The 26556-nt window shown below is 36.8% G+C and overlaps 1 protein-coding gene across 1 annotated transcript; it reads right to left on the bottom strand.

Moving 5' to 3' along the window:
- Positions 1 to 15358: 15358 nt before the first annotated feature.
- LOC147482269 (uncharacterized) lies at positions 15359 to 15820 on the bottom strand. Its single transcript, XM_086579258.1, has one exon. The coding sequence runs from the start codon at positions 15818 to 15820 to the stop codon at positions 15359 to 15361; it is 462 nt and encodes a 153-aa protein (XP_086435384.1).
- Between the last annotated feature and the right edge of the window lie 10736 nt (positions 15821 to 26556).

Genomic DNA, 26556 nt, shown 5'->3' with positions numbered 1-26556 from the left:
GATTCACTCTAATGGCTACTTTCTCCTACTTTTATTTTTCTTTTCTTTTTCACTAACTTGCTAAGGTTGGTGAGGTATGTATCTTTAGTGGAATTGCTAATGTTGTTTGATTATATCCTCTAGGTTTGCTTCATTGTACCAAAAATATCTATTATTGCTGCCATTTTGTAGGTTACCATGAGTATGGGACTGCAGATCGAGTTTTGAAAAATGTGGCTTCAAGATCTGTGCTTTTTACCAATGGAAAACAAATATCCGTACGTATTTCTAGTCGAGTGAGCAGAGCGAACGATCTTGGCAGAAGGGGGGGCTATGCGGACAAAAACCAACTTGGTTGGTTTCTGTCTATCTGTTCTCACCTTCTCTCTCTCTCTCCCACATCACTGACTCTCTCCAAGAGCGGCTCGCTCACTCCCCACTGCCACGCAGTATACTAGTTTATATTTTATATAGATGTTTGTCTTGTCCACTTTGAGATTGGTGTTGTATAAATTAGTGTTAGTTGTTTTAGGTGTTCACGTTAATTGATCTATCCGCTCTGAGATTGGTTACACATGATTCTTCTTATATATTTTGTTTTTAAATTAATTTCTTTCTCATACAACTTTCAGATTGCTAGCTCACAATTCTGTTGGCATGTCATTTGCGTCCGATTTTATTTAGGGGCACCATTAAGTCTGACGAGGTATACAAAATCTTTTCAAAATATATTTCTCCTTCCCTCCCCCTCCTTCCTTTTCAACCAAACCCAACTCTCACTCTCCCCACCACAAACCCCTCTCTCCCTCTCTTCTCCACTTCCGCTCACGCCCCCACTGCTTGCAGTTATCTAGTCGACTCCCCACTGCCACGCAGTATACTAGTTAGTCTAATATGCATCCGGTGCACGTGAATATATACTAGTTACTCTATTAGGACATGGCTTTCAAGTATGTTTTCTTTCATCTTTCTCTATTGTGAAAATGGCTTCAGCTAGCATTGTGTACTTTTTTATTTATTAGTGAGAACTCAATTATTTCAATTGTATAAAGTTTTCAGAACATTGGGAAAACAAATGTGCTTTACGGTTCCTCTTCTTTTTTATTTTTGGTCAAGAAGTTTGGAACACAGTAATTTGAACTAACACTATTTTAAATAAGTATGTCGGGTGACATAACAGATTTGTTGACTACAAACTTAAATGCCAATTTAGACAATCTCTATACTCTGAGGTACCTTTCTCCGAGGAATACCCCTCTACTGATTAAAGCTATGGTGTCTAAATCCAATGGTTTGTAACATTGCTAGGTTGTAAATGGTTGACATATAGATGCTCTCCTCAAACAATTCAGTTGTAGCATATGGGAAAAACACCTTTTGTCAAGCACTTCCTCACTGTCAAAATTTTACTTGTGAAGTAGTTGTTTCTAGATTGCTCTCTTTTTCATTGTCAGGCTTTTGAAGAATTTCCAAATATGTTGGAAGGGGTGCCAGTTTCAGTACAAAGTTTGAACTATCTGAAGCTTACAGAATGGTGTGACAAATCTTACATCTATTCATTGGCAAAACTGTTAGAGGTTTTCCCACTTTTAGAAACTCTTGTCTTGGAAAGAACCGAGGTATTGATCGATTACTATGTCATATTTTAGTTTTTTTCAACTCTTATTTTGTAGTTATACAGTTACAGCTTAAAGTTACCAACTACTAAGTTCATCAAATGCAGCGGAATAATATATAACGAATCAACAACTAGGGTTTCAACTCAATTTAATATTCACTATCATGATCTTTCAAAAATAATATTTTTTTTTTCTAATAACCCATTGAGGCATTGACAAAGAAGACTACAAAACCTATATATAATAATACTACCCCTTAATAACTAGAACTCTAAACCACTCTAACTGGGGTTTTATTATACAGGCCAACATTTCTACTTTAAATATAAACAAATAAATAAAAGTCTCACTAGGGATGCCTATTACATCTGCTCTGTTTGCCTCTTTTGTATATGTTGCTAATTATTGGAACAATGGGAAAAAGTAGTAACAGTAGAAAAATAAAAGAAACAAATTGTAGAAACATAAATTGTACTGTTGCTTTACTAATTGTTTTTATCAGAGAATTATTGGGCCTGAAGATGAGAGAGGAGATTGGGATGCAAAGTTATCATTTACTTGCAAGCTTTGTCAATTAAAGTGTATTGAGATGCAAAATTTTGAAGGGTCTGAAAACGAATTCAAGTTTCTCGAGTTTTTACTAAAAAGTGCTTTGGTGATGGAGAAAGTTGGCATTACCTTGACAATTAAATTGAGTGGCAAGGAGAAGGAGTTGGCCGAACTTAATAAGAAGATACAGTCATTGCAAAAATCATTTTCAGAGGTTACCATATTGCTAAATTTGAAGACGGTGCTCTGATCTCAAAACACTAGGTATGCTTATAGGTTTTCTATGATTAGTAGATTCCTTTATATATTTGATGGCAAGGCTTTATAATCTCAACAAGTATTACCTGGTAATGTTCTTTTAAGTACACTGTCCTATCTTTCTTGAACTCATTTTGTTCATTTTCTGCTTTTTCGTCTTCCAGTGAACTGCTTGTACAAAACCTTTGTTATTTTCTTACAAATTATATTATTTAGAATAGTATCCTTTGAAGTGTAAAATTTGAATGCTGTTTTTGAATATGATATGAATTTTTCGTAAGAACTAGAACTTTTGGAAGGACTGGCATTTGTGAAAATGGAAGCAAGATTGAATTGGTTTAAAAACCTACCTGAGCCATCTCAAATGATTGGCTATGTGCATTGCAAGAGTATGAACATTCTATGTTCATAGTCCACTAGGAGTATGAACACTGAATGTTCATAGTCCAACAAGAGTATGGACATTCAATGTTCATAGTCCATTAAGAGTATGAACACTGAATGTTCATAGTCCAACAAGAGTATGAACACACTCTTAGTGGACTATGAACACTGAGTATGAACAACAAAGGAAAGGAAGGAAAGAGAAGAAATGGGACCCATGATTGTCCTTAACTCATTACTTGATTCGGTTCTTGAGTTCTAGACTCAAGCTCAAAGCCATTTTCCTTCTGAACAAAGTACATGGCTGTCCACCTAAGCAAAAAACTGGCCATTAGATTAATTGATCCGACACGCTTTTTAGAGTACGAAAGTGAGTAAACTGTGGTGAGTAAACCGATCCCTTCCCTATATCTATATTTCTCCGGCCGTTTGAGACTCAGTTGACTGTGAATTTGTTCTTTACTTAAATAGTTCAATTTGTTATTTTGGTATATTAGAGGACATCTGATATATTTGACAATATAGCTAAAGACAATATAGTGTTCTTAATTGTATTTTATTGTTTTCCACATATATTGATGTTCTGAGGCATCCAGCTCCATTGCCTAATTCCACAATTGTCAAGGAAACACAAGCAAGTGCAACGACAGTGCAAGGGGCATCAGATTTTCAGCTAGAAGGACCCTCGGTGCAGCAACTACAAAGAGACGTAGTTGACGTTGGCAAACAAAAGAAGGAGAATAATGATAAGTGCTCAAAAAGTGCTATTTAACCCTCGATTATGCCTCTTGTTTAGCCATCTTAGTGGACTAATAGTGTTTGTAAGTTATGTTTTATGATTCTACAGGTGAAAGGGAGAGTTTTGTGGAATATTAGAGAAAAAGGGGTAAAACGGAGCAATTCGGAGCATTAAGGATCACATGGGAAGCCCGTGGACAATCATGGAGAAGGCCAAGGAATTGGAGCTATTAAAGATACGACTTGGACCTATTTTAAAGCCTATTTGGAAGCCCAAGGCCAAAGGATTCGTTGCTTGGACCAAAGCTCGCAAAAGAAGATAGAAGGATAGAGCAGAAGAGACAAAATAGGCTTACGCGTCTGGGACGCATTGATCGCATCTGAGATGCATGGATCGACACTATAGCCAATTTCTTCTCAGTTTTGGAGACGAAATTAGACTCTGAAAGAAGTCTATTTGTATTAGGAAACAAATGACGGTTTGGAATGCTTCTAAAGCTCATTGTAACCTCTATAAATAGAGGACCTAAGTGCCTCATGTAATTGGCCAATTCACTTATACTCTTGTCTCCAGAACTTGAGGCAGAGAGAGATTAATAATAAAAGATCGGTTTTAATTAGCTGAGTCTTAATAAATTAGTCTTTCTAGTCATATGTTCTTCGACTCTTCTTCTTCTCGTTCTTCGTGTTCTTTCTTCTTTATGGAAGGCTAATCTTCTCCTTCAAGGGAGGAGATAAAGCCAGTGCTTAAGGTTTAATGATTCTTCTGGTTCATGGTGTTCTTCAATCAGGTTAGTTCTTTATGTTTTTAGTTATTAGTTCCATTGCCCACACTAGGAGATGGAAGTATAGAATAGGGTTTATGTTTTGCAATATTAATATCATGCTAGTGTTCTTTACTTTTCTTCTAGTAGTATAGTTTTTTAGAGTTAGGGAAGTATTCTTTTTGTTACCTTAGAAGGGGTAGCTTAGGAAGTGGCTGCCTAGGGGAAGTATTCTTTGTGTTTGTCTTAAGTGGTGATTCATTGAATGGCCGCCCTATTAGGAAGTACTCCTTGATGTTGCTCTTGGTAATACATTGAATGGCTACCCAAGCTTACATAAAAGGAAAGAAGATATTAATAGCATAAACATAGGAACAACCTTAAGTAGAGTTAATTGTTAATGATGTTTCGTCCAAGAGGGCATCGGCACTCGCTCGATTGCCTAATTGTAGTCTATTTGTAAGAACAACCATGAAGCAGAAGATCATAGATTAAAAGTATTGGTGGATTATAATATCTTGAATTCCTTCTCTTATAAATTTTCAATAGTTTAGTTAATTTAGTTTAGTTTAGCATTAGAATCTAAAATCTCTACAGTCATAGTTTTTAATCCCTTAAACCCCCTTTCCAGTCCTGTCCTTCACATAATATACACTTAAAAGTGGAAGGATACCCTACTCATCCTTTACTTATTGAGGGATAATTAGGTTTTGATACGCTTCTATTTTGTTCAACGACCATACACCATCTATATACAAAAAAACGTGTCAAATGGCGCCGCTGCCGTTTTAAGTTGTTTATGTTTAACGTTTTCTTTCAAGATTAGAAGTTTGGATCTTGAGGTAATTTTAGCCACATCATCCATCCTTTTGAGAAAGAGAGAAGCTTGAAGGACATCTCGAAGACAAGATCTACCATCTAGGTTAGTCGAATCTTCATTCTTTTTATTTCATTCCTAGTATAGCTGCATCGTAGTTTAGTTTTATTGCTTTCTTAGTATAGTTGCATCATAGTTTAGTTTTATTGCTTTCTAGTATAATTGCATTTAGGACCTTTTCAACAATTGAAGTTGTAAGCCAACACAGCAAAACATCAAACTCTAGTATTTCTTGTCTGAATCTTGACAAACGAACTATAGTCTGCGGGCAGTGGTACATAAGCAATCCAAGTAATTCACCATAACCCTAGAAGAGACAGCTTTAGACAACGAGCGAGATACTAGCTGCAAAGCCCAACCCAGTTGAAGGAAAATAGTTTTACATTTTAGTATAACTTAGAATAATTGCATACTATTCAAGCATAGTAGGATAGTGTTTCGTTATTTTCGCATAGCATTTTCTAGTGTATGCCTCGTCGTCCATATCATCGTCCAGTAAGAACACAACAGTGGACAAGGTTTAACAACCGACTCAAAAGAATACTAGACGAGATTGATACAATGGCCGCACGCAATGATGAAGGTGTTTTGGACACCAATAATCCTGAAGCTATCCCACCCATGCAAGCACAACATAGGAAGAAGCTGAGTGATTTCTATTCACCAATCATTGGAGAGCCACCAAGCAGTATTGTTTTTCCAGAGACAAAAGCTAACCAGTTTGAACTTAGAACATCAGTAATCTCTATGCTTCCAAAGTTCAATGGTTCGCATAATGTTGACCTTATGCTCACATGAACAAATTTCTATCGATCCTTAGAACTTTCAAGAACGAGAATATCGGGGATGAGAGTATCAAGTTAATTTTTTTCTCTCACTTTCGAAGGTAAAGCATCCGAATGGCTAAGCGCCATGACCCGATCAATTCAATCAACAACTGGGAGAAGTTGAGAACAAAGTTTATGAACAAGTTCTACCCACCCCAGAAGACAGATGCCATGCAGCAAGCCATCAACAATTTCAAAGGGAAGGTGACTGAAGAATATCATCAAAGCTGGGAGAAATTCAATAATCTGCTAGTCTCATGTCCACATCATGGTTATGATAAGAGCACACTAGCTCATTTTTTCTTTCGAGGACTTTCTACTATGAACAAGCAGATGATATAGTCAATGCATCAATGTAAGTTTACATCATTGGATGGAGAGGAAGCCTACAACTTTCTCGAGAATTTAGCTAAAGACACTCAACAATGGAGTACTAGCAACAAGGACGTAGCAAGAGTGGAGGGGGTGCCGAAGCAATTTGGCAACCAAATTCAAGAAGACCCAAATCAAGTGATGATATCAATTATGGCAAGCCTATCAACAGGACTTGAAACTCTGAACAAGAAGTTTGATCAGTTCTCTATGAATCCTCTAAAAGTAAACAATTTTCAAGCTAAACCTCAGCCAACCAAGCCTTGTTATGCCATTTGTGAGCTATGTTCTGATAAAGGCTACACCACTAAAGAGTGTTCGTACTATCTAGATACTAATGCAGAGGCATGTAGTATCAATTCTTTAGGAAGAAATAACCAGTTCAATCAAGGACAAAATTATTGGAAGCCACAAAATAAAAATCAGAGGAATTTTCTTCCAGGATTCCAAAATCACCAAATCGGTTTCGAATAACCGATGATCGGTTCCAAAACCACCAAAGAACCATACGAGAAACCAACGGTCATACGGAACAAAGAATACCAAGTCAACACAAACAGAGAGTTAGTACCAGATCTTATGAGTGGATATATTGCCTCTATGCCTCAGTCAAGCAAAGCATTTATCCCACATCTGGAAGAAGCTATCACCACCATTGTCAATGAGCTGAAACAGACAAATCAAAGAACCCAGAAGTTGGAGAGTAACTTTAGTGTCATTCAAGGCCAGATAGGGCAAATCGCTGCCACTTTGACGGAAAGATCTAAAGGAGCATTACCAAGCCAACCGGAGCCAAATCCGAAAGGAAGAGGTGTCCTGCAGGTGGATAACCTGGAGATTACTCATGAACAAGTTAATGTTGTCACCACCATCCCACCGAGTTCTAACATTCCAGATATATCTAGTGTTGTGCCACCCACTTAAGTAACTGTTGAGAGAGAAGCTGAAGGAACTATTGTGGAAGTAAGTAAGAAGAAGCCATCACGAGTAACTCCACCTATCACTCCACTATCTGTTACCAAGCCCACCGAAGCCGAAAGAAGAGAACCAATATTGAAGAATCCTCTAGCATCGTTTCCTTCAGAACTAGTGAATACCAGGAAGGATGACCAGTACAAGGAGATTTGCGATGTATTTCAGAATTTGCATATTAATATCCCATTTCTGACCACCATCAAGCAAGTTCCTTCGTATGCCAAGTTCATGAAAGATCTATTGAAGAAGAAGACCAACATTCCGAAAGAAGCTTTTATTGCTCAAAGATGTTCATCGTACCTACAGAATCTAACGGTTGTGAAACTGAAAGATCCTGGAAGTCCAACTATTACATGCATAATTGGAGATTCTTTGGAGGAGCAAGCTTTATTAGAGTTGGGTGCTAGTGTGAATCTTCTACCATATTTCATCTATGAGAAGTTAGGCTTGAAGGATCTAAAACCGACTGATGTTACTTTATAGTTTGCAGCAGATAGATCAGTAAAGATACCTAAAGGAATCATTGAAGATGTTATAGTTAAGATTGAAGATTTCAATTATCCGGTTGATTTCATAGTACTCGACACAGCACCTACATCTGGTAGGCAGATACTAATCATTCTAGGCAGACCATTCTTGGCCACTGCAAATACACTCATCAACTATCGAAACGATAATATGACATTATCCTTTGGTAATATGAGAGTCAAAACCAATATTTTCCATACGGTACAACAACCACAGGAGGTGTGTGTTGTGAACGAGGTATGCATGGTTGAAGGGTTAGCACAGGATTATCTGACTCATTCATATCCTGCTAACAAGTTGTTGAAAACTCAGACAAACTCAGATTATGAGGAACTTAGTGTCGAGCAAATCAATGCAATTTTGGATTCATCACCTGTCATGAATGACAGCAAGTTTAGAGAAAAGTTTGAATCGCCTATACCTGATGGACCATCTAAAGAGCTTAAGAAGGAGCCGCCTAAGCTAGAATTGAAGCCTTTGCCGTCTACACTCAAGTATGTTTTCTTGGGAGATATGGGAACCTACCCAGTAGTCATTGCATCAGATTTGACTAAGGAGCAGGAATCCAGGTTAGTAGCACTTCTAAAGGAATACAAGTCAGCCATAGGTTGGACAATTGATGATATCAAGGGGATCAGCCCTATGATAGTTCAACATAGGATTCATTTGGAAGAAGATTCCAAGACTTCTAAGCAACCACAGAGGAGGCTTAATCCAAAGATGAAGGAAGTAGTTCGAGAAGAGGTCGTCAAACTCCTTGACGCCGGCATTATCTACCCTATTTCTGATAGTCAATGGGTTAGTCCAATTCAAATTGTGCCAAATAAGTTTGGAACCACAGTAATCGAGAACGAGAACAATGAGTTGATTCCAACTAGGATTCAGACTGGATGGAGAGTTTGCATCGATTACAGGAAGTTGAATAGCGCATCGAGGAAAGATCATTTTCCATTGCCTTTCATCGATCAGATGTTAGAAAGATTAGTTGGACAAGCTTACTACTGCTTTCTTGATGGTTACTCAGGATACTTTCAGATCCATATTCACCCTGAGGACTAAGAGAAGACGACATTCACATGTCCTTTTGAGGATTGTCTGCATCATATCTCTTTGGTCCTTAAACGTTGTTGCGATACCAACTTAGTTCTAAATTGGGAAAAGTGTCACTTCATGATAAAGGAAGGGATAGTGCTGGGTCACCAAGTTTCAGAGGAAGGACTTCTAGTAGATCGAGCGAAAATGTCTACAGGAAGTAAGCATGTTGTCGAAAGATCAGTTTTGAAATGGAAACCTAAGTATTCCCCACCTATTAGTTTATGGGATTTACTCCCTGTTGACCTTCAAAGGAAGATTATTTCTATGGCTCATGTAGGGTTCGGTAAAAGTCCATTTGCATATAAGAGGAGAATGCGTAAGCTAGGTTGCTGTAAGAATTGCCATTCTGAAACTTGTCCTAGGTTATAGCCATTAAGAGAAAATTGTTGGTACAAGGTATACTTTTGTCAATCACATACTGAGAGAGATCAGAAGAATTCCTACAAAGTGGAACCTAGTGGGTGGGAATACTAGTCTTGAGGATCTAACTACAAAGGAATCAAAAGTCTTGAGAATCTGACTATAAAAGACTCACATTACGTCTTGGGGATCTGACGTAAAAATACCTAAAAATTTGTTTCTTGAACTAATTCTGATATTCGGCATCAATGGTAATATCCTACCTTTTTCTCATCCATTTCATTTACTTCTTTATACATTGAGGTCAATGCATACATAAGTAGGGGGAGGGTGTACTTGAGAAATGAATTTCGAAAATTAGTTTTCAAAAACAAAAATATTTTTGTTTCTATTTCAGTAGCATGAGAAAAATGAATTTTAATGATGAGTCTGGGATATATATTCTATACTGCTTAGTGTTGAGTTTTATAGATAGTTAATATTATTGATTTCATTACCGCTTAGACTATTAATTATGCTCGGACATAGTTCTTGTTGATAGAATTCTTTATCAAGGCACCACCATAATACTTGGTCAGTTTTGTGTACTTTTGCTAGAAGAGAGATTTAAACCCCTAGTAAACTAGAAGTAGAATTTTTTTGACTTAGCCCGTGAGACTTGGGCTTTATACCCATTCTTTGGAGAGTTCTTACGAAAAATCCGAGTCTTAGTGACTCAACATCTTTCAGTTCTTTATGTCATTGTAATATAGTCTCATTATTTGTTGATTTGGTTAATCACGAAGTGACATCAACTGGGGAGATAGCCATTAGGTTTTGTAGTCTATTCAAAACAGAGTATCATACTGATAAGTCAAGTAGTGAACCCATTCAGCCTTTATCCCACCTAGTAGGACCATCATGTTAAACGCTTTTGAGCCTTACAATAAGCCATTTTCTTTCATAAAACCCTTTATCTTTTACCCTTTACCCAACTCCAGACAAGGAGTATAGCCAAAATCTTTATCAGCCATACCCATATGTTTTTGAGAATACGAGGGGCACAAAGAGGAAGAAATAGCACAAAAGGAAGATTACAAGGAAATACCAGAGAGATACAATGAAGACCATCATTTTGTTCTAAGTGAAAGAAGCTAGTGGAAAACAAGCATATCCAGTACTAATCAAGGATATACCACTGAGTTTAAAAAAAAAATGTGTTGAACAAAATGGATGGAAAAGCTAAGACAAAGGAAGAATTTTCTCTACAATACAGAATTTGAAGAAATCTTCCAAAGAATGAAGAAAAACCCTTAGTGTTTTCAGAAACAACCTTAGAATCCTTTTTACCTTTCCTTCATAAACCAATACCCAAGCCAAGTTACAACCCATGACTTATCACTACAGTATGGTACAAAGTCTAGAATAGGTGAGAGAATGCTAAAGTGAAGGACCCGACACTTCATATGTGATTGACATTCTTTCCATGAGACTACTTTTATTCAGAAGTCTGTTTTTCAAGGTAGTATGTGGGATGTTCGTATGCATTAGTCTTTTCCCCATATACATGAGGTAAAATAGTAGACCATCTTCTGAGAGATTCTTTTCTGAGAGTATGACCTGTGAGGATTGAAAGTCGAGATTATCTACTTATGGTAAACTAGGGATTCCGTTTCTTGGATAGGAGAGTATAGGAGATTGACTAAGTACACACATAATAAGCCTTGATTAAGAATTTGTCGATTTTTACTATCTCCCATCATAATTTATGAGTCTTTGCAGCAATGTAGTTAGCAATGGATACTGTTTATTGGAGTAAGCACTAAGTGGGTAAGGAATTTCTTTCTCTGAAAAATACTATCATTCTTGAACATGCTATTGATTGATTTTGTGGGTATATCACCTAAAAACCCTCACGAGACTATAACTCATCATTTTTGGGGAACTTAAAGGTTTAAAGCCTTGTTTCATATGGTAAACGCAATCGTAATGCATGTGAAAATGAGTTAGGATTTTATTTTTGTTATTAGGATGTGATTTTGATCACTTATCTATTTTTTTTATCTTATTTGCTAAAAGACTAGCAAAAGGCTAGTTGGGAGTTGTGATAAGTGCTAAAAAAGTGCTATTTAACCCTCGATTATTCCTCTTGTTTAGCCATCTTAGTGGACTAATAGTGTTTGTAAGTTATGTTTTATGATTTTACAGGTGAAAGGGATAGTTTTGTTGAATATTAGAGAAAAAGGGGTAAAACGGAGCAATTCGGAGCATTAAGGATCACATGGGAAGCCCGTGGACAATCATAGAGAAGGCCAAGGAATTGGAGCTATTAAAGATACGACTTGGACCTATTTTAAAGCCTATTTGGAAGCCCAAGGCCAAAGGATTTGTTGCTTGGACCAAAGCCCACAAAAGAGGATAGAAAGATAGAGCAGAAGAGATAAAATAGGCTTACGCGTCAAGGACGCATGGATCGAGTGTCCAGACGCATTGATCGCTTCTTAGACGCATAAATAGTGCGTCCAGACGCATGGATTGACACTGTAGCCAATTTCTTCTTAGTTTTGGAGACGAAGTTGGACTCTAAAAAAAGTCTATTTGTATTAGGAAACAAATGACAGTTTGGAATGCTTCTAGAGCTCATTGTAACCTCTATAAATAGAGGACCTAAGTGCCTCATGTAATTGGCCAATTCACTTATACTCTTGTCTCCAGAACTTTAGCCAGAGAGAGATTAATAATAAAAGATTGGTTTTAACTAGCTGAGTCTTAATAAATTAGTCTTTCTAGTCTTATGTTCTTCGACTCTTCTTCTTCTCGTTCTTCGTGTTCTTCCTTCTTTATGGAAGGCTAATCTTCTCTTTCAAGGGAGGAGATGAAGCCAGTGCTTAAGTTTTAATGATTCTTCTGGTTCATGGTGTTCTTCAATCAGGTTAGTTCTTTATGTTTTTAGTTATTAGTTCCATTGCCTACACCTGGGGATGGAAGTATAGAATAGGGTTTATGTTTTGCAATATTAATATCATGCTAGTGTTCTTTACTTTTCTTCTAGTAGTATAATTCTTTAGAGTTAGGAAAGTATTCTTTGTGTTGCCTTAGAAGGGGTAGCTCAGGGAGTGGCTGCCTAGGGGAAGTATTCTTTGTATTTTCCTTAAGTGGTGATTCTTTGAATGGCCGCCCTATTAGGAAGTACTCCTTGATGTTGCTCTTGGTAATACATTGAATGGCTGCCCGAGCTTACATAAAAGGAAAGAAGATATTAATAGCATAAACATAGGAACAACCTTAAGTAGAGTTAATTGTTAACGATGTTTCGTCCAAGAGGGCATCGACACTCGCTCGATTGCCTAATTGTAGTCTACTTGTAAGAACAACCATGAAGCAAAATGTCATAGATTAAAAGTATTGGTGGATTCTAATCTCTTGAATTCCCTCTCTTATAAATTTTCAATAGTTTAGTTAATTTAGTTTAGTTTAGCATTAGAATCTAAAATCTCTACAGTCATAGTTTTTATACCCTTAAACCCCCTTTCAAGTCCTGTCATTCACATAACATACATTTAAAAGTGGAACGATACCCTACTCATCCTTTACTTATTGAGGGATAATTAGGTTTTGATACGCTTCTATTTTGTTCAACGACCATACACCATCTACATACAAAAAAAGAGCGCGTGTCAAATAAGCGGAAGCTTGGTGTTGAAGAGTTAAATTCCACTCCTAAAGTTGCCAGGATTACAAGATCGATGAAGCGTCTGGAAGGCTGACATTTGTGGAGTTTTACTCCAAAGCAATGTTACATTGGCGTAGTGTTTCTATTCATAAACAGACGAGTGTTTCTCTTTATCAAGTATTTTGGCAATGTAAATAATCAGGTGACAAAGTTACAATCTAAGTTTGAAGTAGCCGATGCAAATCCAGAAGATTTGAAGCTTCTTCAAGACTTGGAAACTAAAGAAAGATGTTTAATCAATGCAGAATCAAATAGATTCCATGGCAACTATGTCCCAATCGAAATTCAATTCTGTTACTATTGAGACATCTGCACAGCCTAAGCCATGAAAATCCATGAAAACATATGATCAATCAATCAATTAATATATGACATTTACGTTAACTTATTGCGAAATCCACAGCAATCAATCCTCCCTACATCAATTGTACCAGTCATTTACCAAAAACCAAACCCAACAGAGACTCAACTGTACAGAAATGAAAAGTAGCCTTGATTGCATACATGCAATTGGACTATGAACAATGATTGTTCATAGACTATGAACAATGATTGTTCATAGTCATGAGCTATGAACATTCTTTGTTCATATCACAATTGGACTATGAGTAGTGATTATTCATAGTTCGGTAGTTATGAACACTCATTGTTCATAGCTCATAGCTATGAACAATGAGTGCTCATAGTCCATATTGTACGTACTATGAACAATCAATGTTCATAGTCATGAGCTATGACTAGATAACTGCAAGCAGTGGGGGCGTGAGCGGAGGTGGAGAAGAGAGGGAGAGATGGGTTTGTGGGTGGAGAGAGAGAGAGTTAGGGTTTGGTTGAGAGGGAGGAAAGGAAGGAGGGAGAGGGAGCGAGAGAGGGAGAGGGAGAGGTGAGGACAGACAGAAACCAATCAATTTGGTTTTAGAGGGAGAGGTGAGGACAAACAGAAACCAACCAATTGGGGGCGAAGAAAAAATGAGAGAGAAGGTGAGGACAGACAGACAGAAACCAACCAAGTTGGTTTTTGTCCGCATAGCCCCCTTCTGCCAAGATCGTTCGCTCCACTCACTCGAATATTCTTTGTTCAAGAACCCTAAAGGACTGTTATCTCGATTCATTCATGCATACATTGATTAGGCTATTTCATTAAGGACTATTATTTGATTAGCACTGCTAAAAAGTAAAAACTAAGAAAATTGCATTCATATGTTTATATGTTTATTCATTACAGGGATTTGGCACTCATATCTTGATTCATTCATTCATACATTACTTTTAAGACACATTTTGCTAAGTCTGATAGTGCCATCTTTATGGTAACCGTTGGGTTAAATTTTTCAGTCTTTTGTCTTGCCTCCCTCGTTGCATCAGACAGCCACTCAAAACTTAAACATAGTGAGCATTTCAAGTACTTCCTCCCAGTGTTCAACCCATTTTGAGTAGTCTTGAGTGACCTCTCTCCACCACACATCTTGTTATTGCAGACACAATTGTTCCATGGGCATTGTATCTTCCAGTGGCTTGTATCTCCACACTTGTGACATCCATTTGCTGAATCATTTTTAACATCTAAAATAGCCTCATCAAGCCATTTTAATCCACTTTGACAATTCCCATATAGGCACTTTAGATACTTTCTATCGGGATTTCTTGATGTTAGAGAGAGCTGCAACATAAGAAACCCATCACATTTAGGATCTTTGTAGGGGGTTTACACCCAAGGACATCTATAAGATGGATGTCCTACTTCATCGCAAATTTGGCACTGAATCAGGAAAAATATATAATTTCAAGAGAATTTTAGATACCCCCTTAAATCACCGAAATCATTTGAAAAATCCCCCTGTTGCAGAAACACGAAAAAGATGACAATATTGAAAATGTTGAACTTACCAACATTAGTTGAAGAAGAAGACATCAGTTTCTGATTTTTTTTTTTTTTTTAGTTTTCACTCACTTTTAAAGGTTAAATTTGAAGCAATTGCTGACAAAGATGACTGCAACGACTCTCCAACGGTTACTCAATGACAACCATTAGATTAATCTCATAGTGATAAAGGTGAGTTAGTTGCACGTGGACTAGTGAAGTCACGTTGGAAGATGCAAAACTAGGTTGAAGGGAAATAACATCTAACACTAACACTCAAACAACATCTAACACTAACACTCGAACAAAAAAATATTACAAAACAAAGTGCTTCATTTACTGCGACAACATCTAACAAAGTACTTAATCAGACAAGTACTTCAACACCATCTAACACTCAAACGAAAAAGGGAAACAAAAATTACAACAGTATATAAGAATAAAAATGATTCGCCAATTTTCACAATCCAGGGTCTGAAGGAGCATGCAAACGAGAATTGATGAGTTGCAGATAATGTGGCCAAGATGGATCGCTCTCCGTAAGAGCTTGCTGGCCAAAAGGATGCTGCTCAATGTACTTTTGGACATTTTTACTTATCGTTAATCCTTCCAAATACATCCTAATATCACCCCTAGGTCCTAAGGAATTATCGTTTTCATTCTGAAAATCATATGAAGTCGGGAATATGGCAGTGTGTGCGGAATTAAACAATGCTTTATATGAAGAATCATCCAACATCACTGTGTTTGATTCATTATACTCTCTCCTCTCCCAAGGAAGATTTGGGTCATCCTTATCCCAAAGTTTGATAAATTCTTTTAACATGACAGGCTTGTCAATGTTGTCAACAGTGTGCAACTCAGTGGTAGTGCAATGGGATTGGTCCCAACAAAATGCCAACTGGTACCTTCTTTCGGGCATAATGAAATCGAGCAGACGGACCAAATTAAGTTTTTTCCTTGATGACCATACACCTACATAGAACCTTTCAAAACAAAACTTTATAAAATCATCACAGAATGGCTTCCTTATAATTGCCTTTCCTAAAATGAATGTGTCGGCTTCGAATCTGAGTGGCAGTTCGAGCTTGTTAGCTATGTGAACAAGCACACCATTGAGATCAAGAATGAGAAGTATTCGGTTTGGTTTACTCATTGGTGGTCTATGAATGACCACGCCTTCTTTACGTAGAGATTAGACGTCTTCCTTTTTGCTGAGAAACTGTCTCTCTGTAATTCCACAATCTAGAAGGTCCTTCGCTATTGTCATCCTAATATGGGCAGTGTCCCTTCCAAATTGGACGTGTGCACCCCGCAAAGAATCGATCTGCATGATAAGCTAGTACGAAAAAACACCGCAATTCCATGAATCATGTTGTTTAGCGGTCGGCAAGAAGAATAATTTCCCAATCGCCTCTCTACAACCGCGGACCGATGTATGCACTGAGGATCATGTACTAACAACCCATAAGGTAGCACTGCACCTATCATCTTCAAAGTTGGTAGAGTGTCGAACATTACTGATTCTAAGGAATCATACAAAAGACACTTCCAAGTAGAAAAGTCAAAAACAGTAAGAACCCAATGTTTGTTCATTCCCACACTCAAAGCCATCATTACTCCTTTAGATTTTGTTGCGTGGGGTACATCACTTTTTTCTGAAACCATATCTCTAAAGAGCATGGTCAGGCTCCATGGCATTAAAGACACAGTTTCTGAAATCTTTTGCTCTGTAGTCAGACTTCCATCATTTAACTTGCCCTCTAGGGTTCCATATAAGGTAAGTAGGGAAACCTGTATAACTCGAAAATTCCAATTGTTAAGTAATACAGCTGCTAAAAATATGAGAATGAGGTGGAGAGTGACATAACTAACCGGAATGAGCGTGTCCGCAATAATACTGTACTTTCCTGAATCTCGAGTTTTATACCGAGATTGCCCCTCCTTCAGCTGCCACCTTCTGAGTAATTCCATGTAGATGGAGCCAACCTTAAAGGGAAATTAAAAAAAGAAAAAGAAAAGGAAACAGTGGTAAAATAGAGGAAGAGGGTGACTAACTAGTAATAATCAACAACATATATATTTTGCAAAGCAGTATAGACCTCATCGTTCAGCCATCCTTGGTGCTTGAGAAAGGAGAAGCTTCTAAGATTTAGTTCTAAACCATGTCCATAGCGCCTGACTATGACAGTGGATGCAACAACCCTAACCCTTTCATCTTCCTCATACTGGCTCCAGTAATGTGCAGTCAGTTCTCCAGACGTTGTGCATTTATTGTGGTCACTAGGCAATTCATTCACTATGGGTATTGAGTAGTTCCTCCCTACTAATGGAATTTCATCACATTTTGCATGAATTTTGTCTTCGCAAATGGTATATATTGCTTCTTCAAGGTGAGAAAATTTGTTCCACTACCTACTCTTCGAAGTATACCATTGCTTCCCCTGTAGAAATCAGTCGTCAGAAACATCACATATTCTGTGTGAATGGATGGAAAAATAACTCCTGTAGGCAAATTTTATATAGAGATTGGCAACTGTAGATTACAATGTTTAATAGACGCACCCTGCAATGTTAACTCTTGCAAAAATACTTGTAACTTAAGATAAAGGTGTTCAGAACAATGCACAAACCACTTTTCCATCAGTTGTGTTAACGTCCAAATCTTCTTCAATGGTTGTATCCTCAATTTCAAAATTTGTTGCATTTGCGGGTGGGTGTACAATATCATCTGGATTCTGTAAGAGCATATTCACGCCATCTGCCAATGTCATGAAGTCTAGCTCCCCATGGTACTCAGCAAGTGCGGGAGTGTTGGCTGGCCCATCATTTGCAAACACAGGCTGATCGCATAACTCTTTCTCAAAATTTTCATTCCTCAAAGAGTCCAGTATTTCAGGGTCAAAACTTACTGCATCTTCGAGTGGGTGTACAATATCGGCCGGATATTGTAATAGCATATTCACGCCATATGCCAAAGTCATGAAGTCATGTTCCACTACATTGTCGACCACATCTAGAAGTTCCCCATGGTACTCAGCAAGTGCGAGAGTGTTGGCCGCTCCATCATTTGCAAATAGCAGAGGATCGGATGTACTATTAATTTCATTCACTGTTCGCATAACCGTGAACTGTGCCTTTGCCACAATCGCGCCAGATTTTTTAGGAGCCTTTTCCAAAAAGTAAGAATGCCCTAGCGGTTCACGATTGTTCCCCCCAATCTGCTTGCTACAATATTGATTCTACTGCTGCTTGCTTGTTGGAATAGACTTTTCTTTAGGACTGTTCTTAGTTGAAGGTTTGTTGTGGTTTTTGGTTGGTGGTCTTGTCTGTTTTCTGCTCTTAGTTGATTTGTTCTAACATTGTGTTATTGCCCTCCTCTTTGGAGGCTGAACAAAATCATTATCACTACTATTCTCATCATCACCCCTTCTTTTAGCACAAGGCCCGCTTCCTTCAATTAACTACAAATATGAAAGTACATACAAATTTACCAAGACACTATATCTGCTTCCAAAAAAACATTTAAGGGATTGACTGGAGCACAAGAGTACTTCATTAATTACCAATGGTTGTCAATATTCTACATAACATTTTCTTCTTTTCGCACGTTTCACTAATACCTGCAAGGGCTGAATCCAAGGGAAAATTTTATTCATCTCGCATTTTTTGTAGTGCAAATAATAACATACATTCAATAACCCATAAAAATCACCACATTTTCTTTATCATCTAGGACCAAATTTATTCCTATTTTAGTAGGCACCTTCCTCACTTCCTTAGCAGACCCCCGATTTAAATTCTACCAGTACAGGAGCACAAAACATTAGGTTTACTCATAACTACACTGTGGTAATATGAAGATACATCGCAGTACACATTACCACAGTTCGTTGCTCCACATGACCACTTCCAGTATTATGAGATTGCTCTAAGAACAACTTTGTAGCCTGGTTTACGACCTGTAATTACGAGATCACAGATGACAAGCTTTGTCAATACTGAAATTCTCAATATCAATAAAAAGTGCAACACACAAAAATTAACCTCATTTTGCTTCTTCTGTTCATAGAAAATGTCCAAAGAAAGAAGCTTCTTATCATCAGGTTCTTGCTGTAAGAAACCATGAAATTCAGCACCAATACAGCAATAAAAATAACAGAAAAACCATCCATCAAATATTCAAATCCAAAGTAGCAAGACTTATAAACCTTTAGCGCCTTTCTGTAGACTCCCTCTGCTTGCACCGTCAGAGGAATATGTAACTTACCCAGCACAGTCAATTTCTTGGGGTTGTTTAATTTAGTCTCCCAAGTTCTCCCACGGGTGGTTTTCCCAGGAAAACTCACCCAACTTCGAAACCAGGGGAATATCTCCCCATCCACCCGATGGACAATCAAAGTGGGCACATGAAGGAAAACCCAACACTCGAATGCTAGTGCACACCCATATAGGGTGTGCGTAAACGGCTTTTCCGGTTGAACCTTAAAGTGCTTCTCCATATCTGTATGTAGAGCCTCAACACCACCATGAATGCCTTCAAACGTCAGATACCCCCAAGGGAATTTGTTAGACTTCTTCAAATCAGCTGCAATATCAATATGTTTGACATCAACGCCCTTCGAACCACTTGGCAAGAGGAAAGCCCCGAGCACAAACAAATGGTTAAGTCGGTGGATGTCGTCATAGGTGTTCGGATCGCTACATACAAAAACTTTCTTAGCTTTTTTCCTTGCGGCCGCAAACTCGGTCGCCATAACGGCCCAAAGCGGAGTCGAGCGTCTTCCCTCAGGCTGAAAATACCTTAGACGAAAATCAGGTCAAACACATCCATTTTGTAAAACCACTGAGGTGGTGGCTCTGTGGATAGACCGATAAGGAGGCCCACATCGGAAGGATTGAAAGTCAAATATCGGTTTCCTATGTTGAAAGTCATTGGCAAAATCTTCTTTTCCAAAATCTCAACAATCAAATTTGGGTGGGTAACCAAATGAGTTTTTTCACCGCCTTCCACATCAACTGAATTCATATCAAGGAGAAAACCAAATGGAGACTTTTTGGAATGTTCGGTTTCATTGTTGTCGAATGTGGAAAACAGTTGCTCTTCCAGCATTTTTGGAGAACATCGACAAGTAACTTTGATGTTTCTCCGCAGAGGAGGTTTCGGCTTTTCCTTTTTCTTCGAAACAACCTTCTTCTTCACCTCCTTCTCTTTCTCCACATAGTTCCAATTAGGCACTACTTTCTTCTTGCCCCCACCCTTTTTCATTCTACACAAGAAAATTAAATTTTCAATTTCGAACATTGTAACCTAAATATGAAAGTAGTAAAATTAAAAGTAGTAACAGAATACTCTGTTTCGAATATTCAAGTCAATTACAAATTTTCAACTATAGAAATTAGGGTACAATTAAGGAAAACAAATATGGTCAAATTAACCGATATAGTTCAGTAAAGTTCATACCTTTAAGGAAAAACCAAATCACGTTGTTCCAAAATTTAAATCCGATTTAAACGACAGAAATTTGGGTTGAAATGTTGGTTGAAAAGTTGGCTTCAATGTTAAGCTTTCGAGAGAGAACTTACGAAAAGACAGATGGAGAGAGGAACATAAACTTTCCTACTTCTTGTTTCCCCCAAAAACTAAAGGAAAGGAACTTAATATTTGGGATTGCTGAGGTGGTCCCCATGAAAGCAGGCAAAAACTGAGTCCGAATTTGTTAACCAACAATTATACTGCTAAATTCCATCAGCACTCTCACCAATTAGAGCATTCTCATTATTTTCTAATTAATAATTAAACGCTTATTCAATTTAAAAAATTTAAAATTAGTTCATCTTCTTCTCCACAATTAAGCGAGCTCTCTATTAGACAATCAAGTCTGAATAGTTGTTTGAACAATGAGTTACAACAAAAATGGATACATGAAGGTTTAATTACTGAATCACTTCCTAATGGTCTATTTCGGGTTCGTTTAGATAATGAGGATCTGCTTCTAGGTTATGTTTTAGGTAGGATCTGACGTAGTTTTATACATCCTATTTATATAGTCTTTATGATTACTAATTATGAATCTAGGTAGAAATAAAATGGATCTGTAGGAAATAATAAAAAGTTATTATCAAAAACTTCAAATCCTTTATACATAGAATTTGATTACTATAACTAAATTAAATACTTATGCACCTTAAAAAAACTGAATTACAACCGCTTAAGAGACATTGTGGACTAAACCAGATTTAACACGGACTAAACATTCTTCTCATCATCCTCTTTCATAAATTCTACAAGGGTATCCAATGCCAATGCTTCGTTTCCAAATCAAAATGAAACATCTTGACATCAAAGTTCTTATGCTCTTATCCTATTTATTGAAAGCTAACTGATTCGTGGGTTGGTGTTTGAGCGGGTATACTTGCCAATATTGCCTTATTAGGACTTCTGACAGTGATCAATATCAACAAAATAGAATTCTTAAATATAAGGATAAAATTTACAGCAGTATATAAGATAAATGTGAGTTAGTTGCACATAGAATAGACCTTATACTACATTGTCGCAGAAAAAAATAAATATTTGATCTGCATATACAATTGGTTTTGAGTTTTTCCCAAATTGTATAGAGATAGTATCACATCCTAGTTCTTCAAGTGTAGCATTCCTTCACCTGTAGTACAAATCATCCATGAGAATAGCCTGTTGTTTTCCCCTCAACTAAGTCAACGGCTATGAAACGGTAGCTGCGATAAAATAGCTTCATAACCAGCCTACACTACATTGCCTCATAACGCATAATGATTGTCTCACTTAAAATTTACTCACCCTCAAAAAAATGTAACACAAAGTAATGTTTACTCTTAAATATAAGGATCCGTAACTATAATTGCATTTGGGAAGTACATTATACGATACTTAAAAGTGCTCCACTTTTAAACAAATATTTTGTTGTCGATCATCACAGCTTGTCACTATCATCAACCTTTTTTCTCCGGCCCTATTAATAGATGAAGAAAATATGGATACAATTAGTACAAATAAGTGTGTGAGTCAAAATATGTCATTCCTAGTCGTCTTATTCCTCCGTACTGACTTTGACTTAGCTAACATCCTTGCCGTCAAAATCTCCGTTAGAAAAACATCGTCACAGTAACTCCACCGAAGTTTGGTTGTCCTGAAATACCTTAACCGGAAGGCGGTAGGCATCGTTGAATCCATCTGGAAATACCAGTAAAGAGGTCGATCTGTGGACAATCCAGTAAGAAGGGCCACGTCCGACTCCTTGAAAGTTAAGTATACCTCTTTTAATTTGTAAGTCAATGGTAAAATCCTCTTTTGCAACACTTCCACAATCAGATTGCAATGGGCAAGCATAGTATACCTTTTACTGTCAGTCGGATCTACTAAATTAATATCTAGAAGAAAACCAAAAAGGTGATTTCCTGAAATCAACCCTTTCATCTATATCAAATGTCGAAAATAACTTATCCTCGAGCATTTTGGACAACATCGACTGGTAACCTTGATACCACCTTGAGGTCGACCGTCTTCAACTTTTTTAGGCTTATATTTATACACATCTTTCTTCATCCTAGAAAAAATAACAAAAAACATAATAACATTTTTCTTCCTAATTAGCCAATAGTTTCACAATCTGAAATAGTAAACATTGTTTACCCAATCAAAATACCTTCTCCACCTCTACCAATAACTACAATAAGATATCTCATGATCAAATGTAATTACCAAATTTGACAATGAAAATAATTAAAGCAGCACTGTCTTATGTGATGTATCACTGTGTGGTAGATATTTATCTATATCTATGGAACAACCTTGTACCCAAATTGAAAGTTTTTTTCAAATTGAGAAAGCAGATCATTATAACCGAACACCCACCGGGATAGCCAACTCTATCATAACCTTCCTTTCAAATATTTTCATATTACTACATGACAAAAAAAAATCCGAAAAAAGATTAAGCGTCGTGACAAAAATATCTAAGGAATATCATAAACAACAATAGAGAAATGCAAAGACATCAATATGATTTAGTGATATGTCTTGACATTTTACTGTTTAAGATTTTTCTCTTATTATATTTGTCACGGTGCTAAACCTCTAACCCAAACTTCACCTAAAACGTAAGGAAATAATTGAAAAGTTGTACATGAAAGAGTTACCTACCTCTGGTGGATATATAGTTATAATGATTTATCTTCTCAAATTGAAAGTTTTTTTCAAATTGAAAAGACAGATCATTATAACCGAACACCCACCGGGATATCCACCTCTATCATAACCTTCATTTCAAATATTTTTCCCTTATTATATTTATCACGATGCTAAACTTTTTACCCAAACTTAACCTAAAACGTAAGGAAATAACACTACACATTTGTTCAAGAAAAAAAAATGGGAAAATGGTGAAAATATAAGGGTTCCGAAAATATAATTGCACAAATATGAATACAATCACGTCAAATTAAAATCAAAACTTGAAGTGTACCTTCCACTGTAGATGCAAATCGGGTATACAATTTCGTTTTCAATTTAGGGTATGAGTTTGGTGTTTGAGGCTTTCTCCTTAAATTGAAGAGAGAAAGCCTCAAATAAGGGTTTTCGGGTTGGAGAGAGAAAATGTCCTTACAGACATTTGGAGAGAGAATATGCAAATCAATTTCTCTTCAAATTCAAACTTATTTGGGTAACAATTTTCAAATTAAATTTTATTGGGTCCCACAAATTTTTTTTTCTTCAACCACTCCTTCTTCAAAAGGGATTATTTTTCCTGCAATTAATACTCGATAGTGATTGGAAATGTCGTACTTGTTTCAGTTAATTGGATTGGATAATTGGAGAGAGTTGTAGGAATGAAACAGGTGGTGTTAGATTGGTGGGTTTTGAGGTGAAGGTTGAAGGAGAGGCCGGATGAGAAATATATAAATGAAAACAAGACTCATATTTGCTTGACTTTTTGTGTTTGCTGAATGTACAGGTGGCGTGTTCTGGTTAGGCCAGAAGCAAACTAAGCATTACAAAGATTGTAGCAAAAATGAGCCTTTCTTCAAAGGATAGAACTAAAACATATGGCCTAGCACAAAAAAAACGTCAGAAAGACGAGACCTTTTACCTTGAGTCGGCAGACGGTGAAAATATCCATCGGAATAAGTTAGCTTCTTCAGCAGTCAATGACTTGTGTGGCTTCAACCACTCCTTCTTCAAATTCTTGAAAGGAGAATCTTCAATATCAGTGTCAGGTTGAGCCTAGAAAAGAAAACAAATTTTAATGTTAATTTATCATTCACCTAAATAAAAATATTTTGTATATGGCCAAGTGAGGATACCTCCACATCGACAACCACTTTCATTTTCTTTGCAGACTCTGGAGGTGATTTAAACAGTTGTCTGCCTTTTTTAACAAAAGGAGGAGTCTTGAAGCTCCCTTTTACGTAAGAAGAGACACTTATAATGTTAATGTCATCTTCCAATACTGGTGTCCCTTTGTCTTTCACCAATTAAGAAAATTATTTTCTCTGCTGTGTAGAGTCTTCCATCAGTTGAGTAACATCTTCCACTAGTTCACAAACCGCAGCACCTAAAGCACCTTTCACTTCTTTCAATTCGTTTTGGACTTCCATCAACTGAGCTTGAACTGAGTTGAGTCTATCATACAGGTTGTATGTTTCAGTCCTCACTCTGCGTTTCTCTGCTTCTTTGATGCGGAACATGTAAAAAACATAACAACACTAGTCAAGATATAATATTTAATATTTATGCCATATATACGCAGAAGACTTGCGAAAGAAACCAACTTGTTATCTATGCATATATAGCAATCCAATATATGGTAGTTTACAAGTAGGAATATGAATTTGGTACACTAAAGTCCAGAAAAAAAATTATGAACACTTCACCAAAATAAGATTTTGTCGTAAAAAATAGGTAGTGCTTCTCTACTACTAGATATGGTACTGAAACACATACACATAAGATTCACACCTTGCTTCTAATTAATGTCACACTTTGCCAAGGATAATGAAGCAACATACCAAAAGGCTGTCACTTTAGTGTCGAAAAGTCTGTAACTAAAACTGCAAGTGTGAAACTTTTGTTGTTGTAGCGGATCTAGAAGATGACCATGTGTGTGATGAAGAGAATATGTAAAAATGAAGTAATTTTGCAATCATATGTAATAACAACTGCAACACGCCAATACATCTGTTCATCATCTTCCTGTCTGAGATACGTACACAAGAAACTTAATTACAAATATTAAATATCAACGAACTTACTTTTTCGGATCGCCATTGTTGATTTCTCTGTTTCAAAACTAAAACTTTGATTTTGGAGTGTGCTGAAGTGAAGTTGTGAGAATATATGAGAACTAGTGTGACAATGAGAACTAGTGATTAGTCAAGGATGAGTGGGCCTAAGAGGGGCAGTTTTTATGAAGAGTTGTATGGTTCAGATGATGATTCTTCACCCCAAGGGGCAAGTCCGTTGTGAGAAGTTTGTGAATGGATGTGGCCTTTAATGCTAGGCGTGAAGAAGAACAAAGTTGATGGAAAGTGTTTGTGTTGGTACTGATGCAATGCTAACGGTTGCACGATCTAACTTTATTACACTGATCTAAATGAAGGAAAATGTGCCAACAAACAATCTCATCTAAAGTACTTCCCACATGGTCTTCATATAAGTTACTAGGTCAGTAGGTCATTTGGTGCCTGCTGTAGCATATCATTCTATAATTTTGATTGTAATGATTACATGTCCAATTACATACTCCCTATTGTCTGCATATGTCAGTTAACTAGAGCCACTTACCACGTCCTAACCTAACACGCACCCAAAATGCCAATCCTTTTGACATACACTCTCTTCCTAGTTGAAATCGTACATATGAATGCTCTACTCTTAGCATAGTTTAGTTTGTAATATGCTGGTGATGGCAAAATAGATACTCAAGAGACTAGTCAAAATTGAGTGACCATTTCTTTAGATTAAATCGAAGTCATAAAGCGACTAAGCAAGAGGACCACAGGCATTATGTCAAGTTATGCACATACATGCATTCCTTCAAAATGATACATACATGAAAAAATTCAATTGATAAATTCATTTCGAAAAGTAATCGTGTATAATTTGAGATCCTACACAAAAAAAAATTATATGCTAGGTTTTCGGTTTAGGGCCTACATACAGTCTATAGCCTATACCAAGGACCAAAATATCGAATTTGGTGAATATCTCGATGTACCAAAAAACCTAGATATTTCGGAAATATCAGAGATATTCATTTTTTTGTTGACCAGTCAAAATTTTGTTTTGTATGTCGATGTATCGGATATATTGTCTATTATATCAGAAATACTGTCAATATATCAGTCAAAGTCAACAATATTCGATCAAAGTCAACAATATTTGTCAAAGTCAAAAATTTATATCGTATATATCGGTCGATATATATCATTATATTTGAAATTGCAAAATATATCGGGAAAAAGTAGATTCAATATTCAGTCGAGATATATCGGGTATTTCCATCTCATTGTATCTAAAGAACGATATATATATATATATATATATATATATATATATATATATATATATATATATATATATATATATCTTATATATCTCGGCAATTATTTTGGCCT

Source organism: Coptis chinensis, chromosome 8 (assembly GCF_015680905.1).
Source record: "Coptis chinensis isolate HL-2020 chromosome 8, ASM1568090v1, whole genome shotgun sequence".
Lineage (NCBI taxonomy): Eukaryota > Viridiplantae > Streptophyta > Magnoliopsida > Ranunculales > Ranunculaceae > Coptis > Coptis chinensis.
This window is presented reverse-complemented; position numbering and strand designations above follow the sequence as displayed.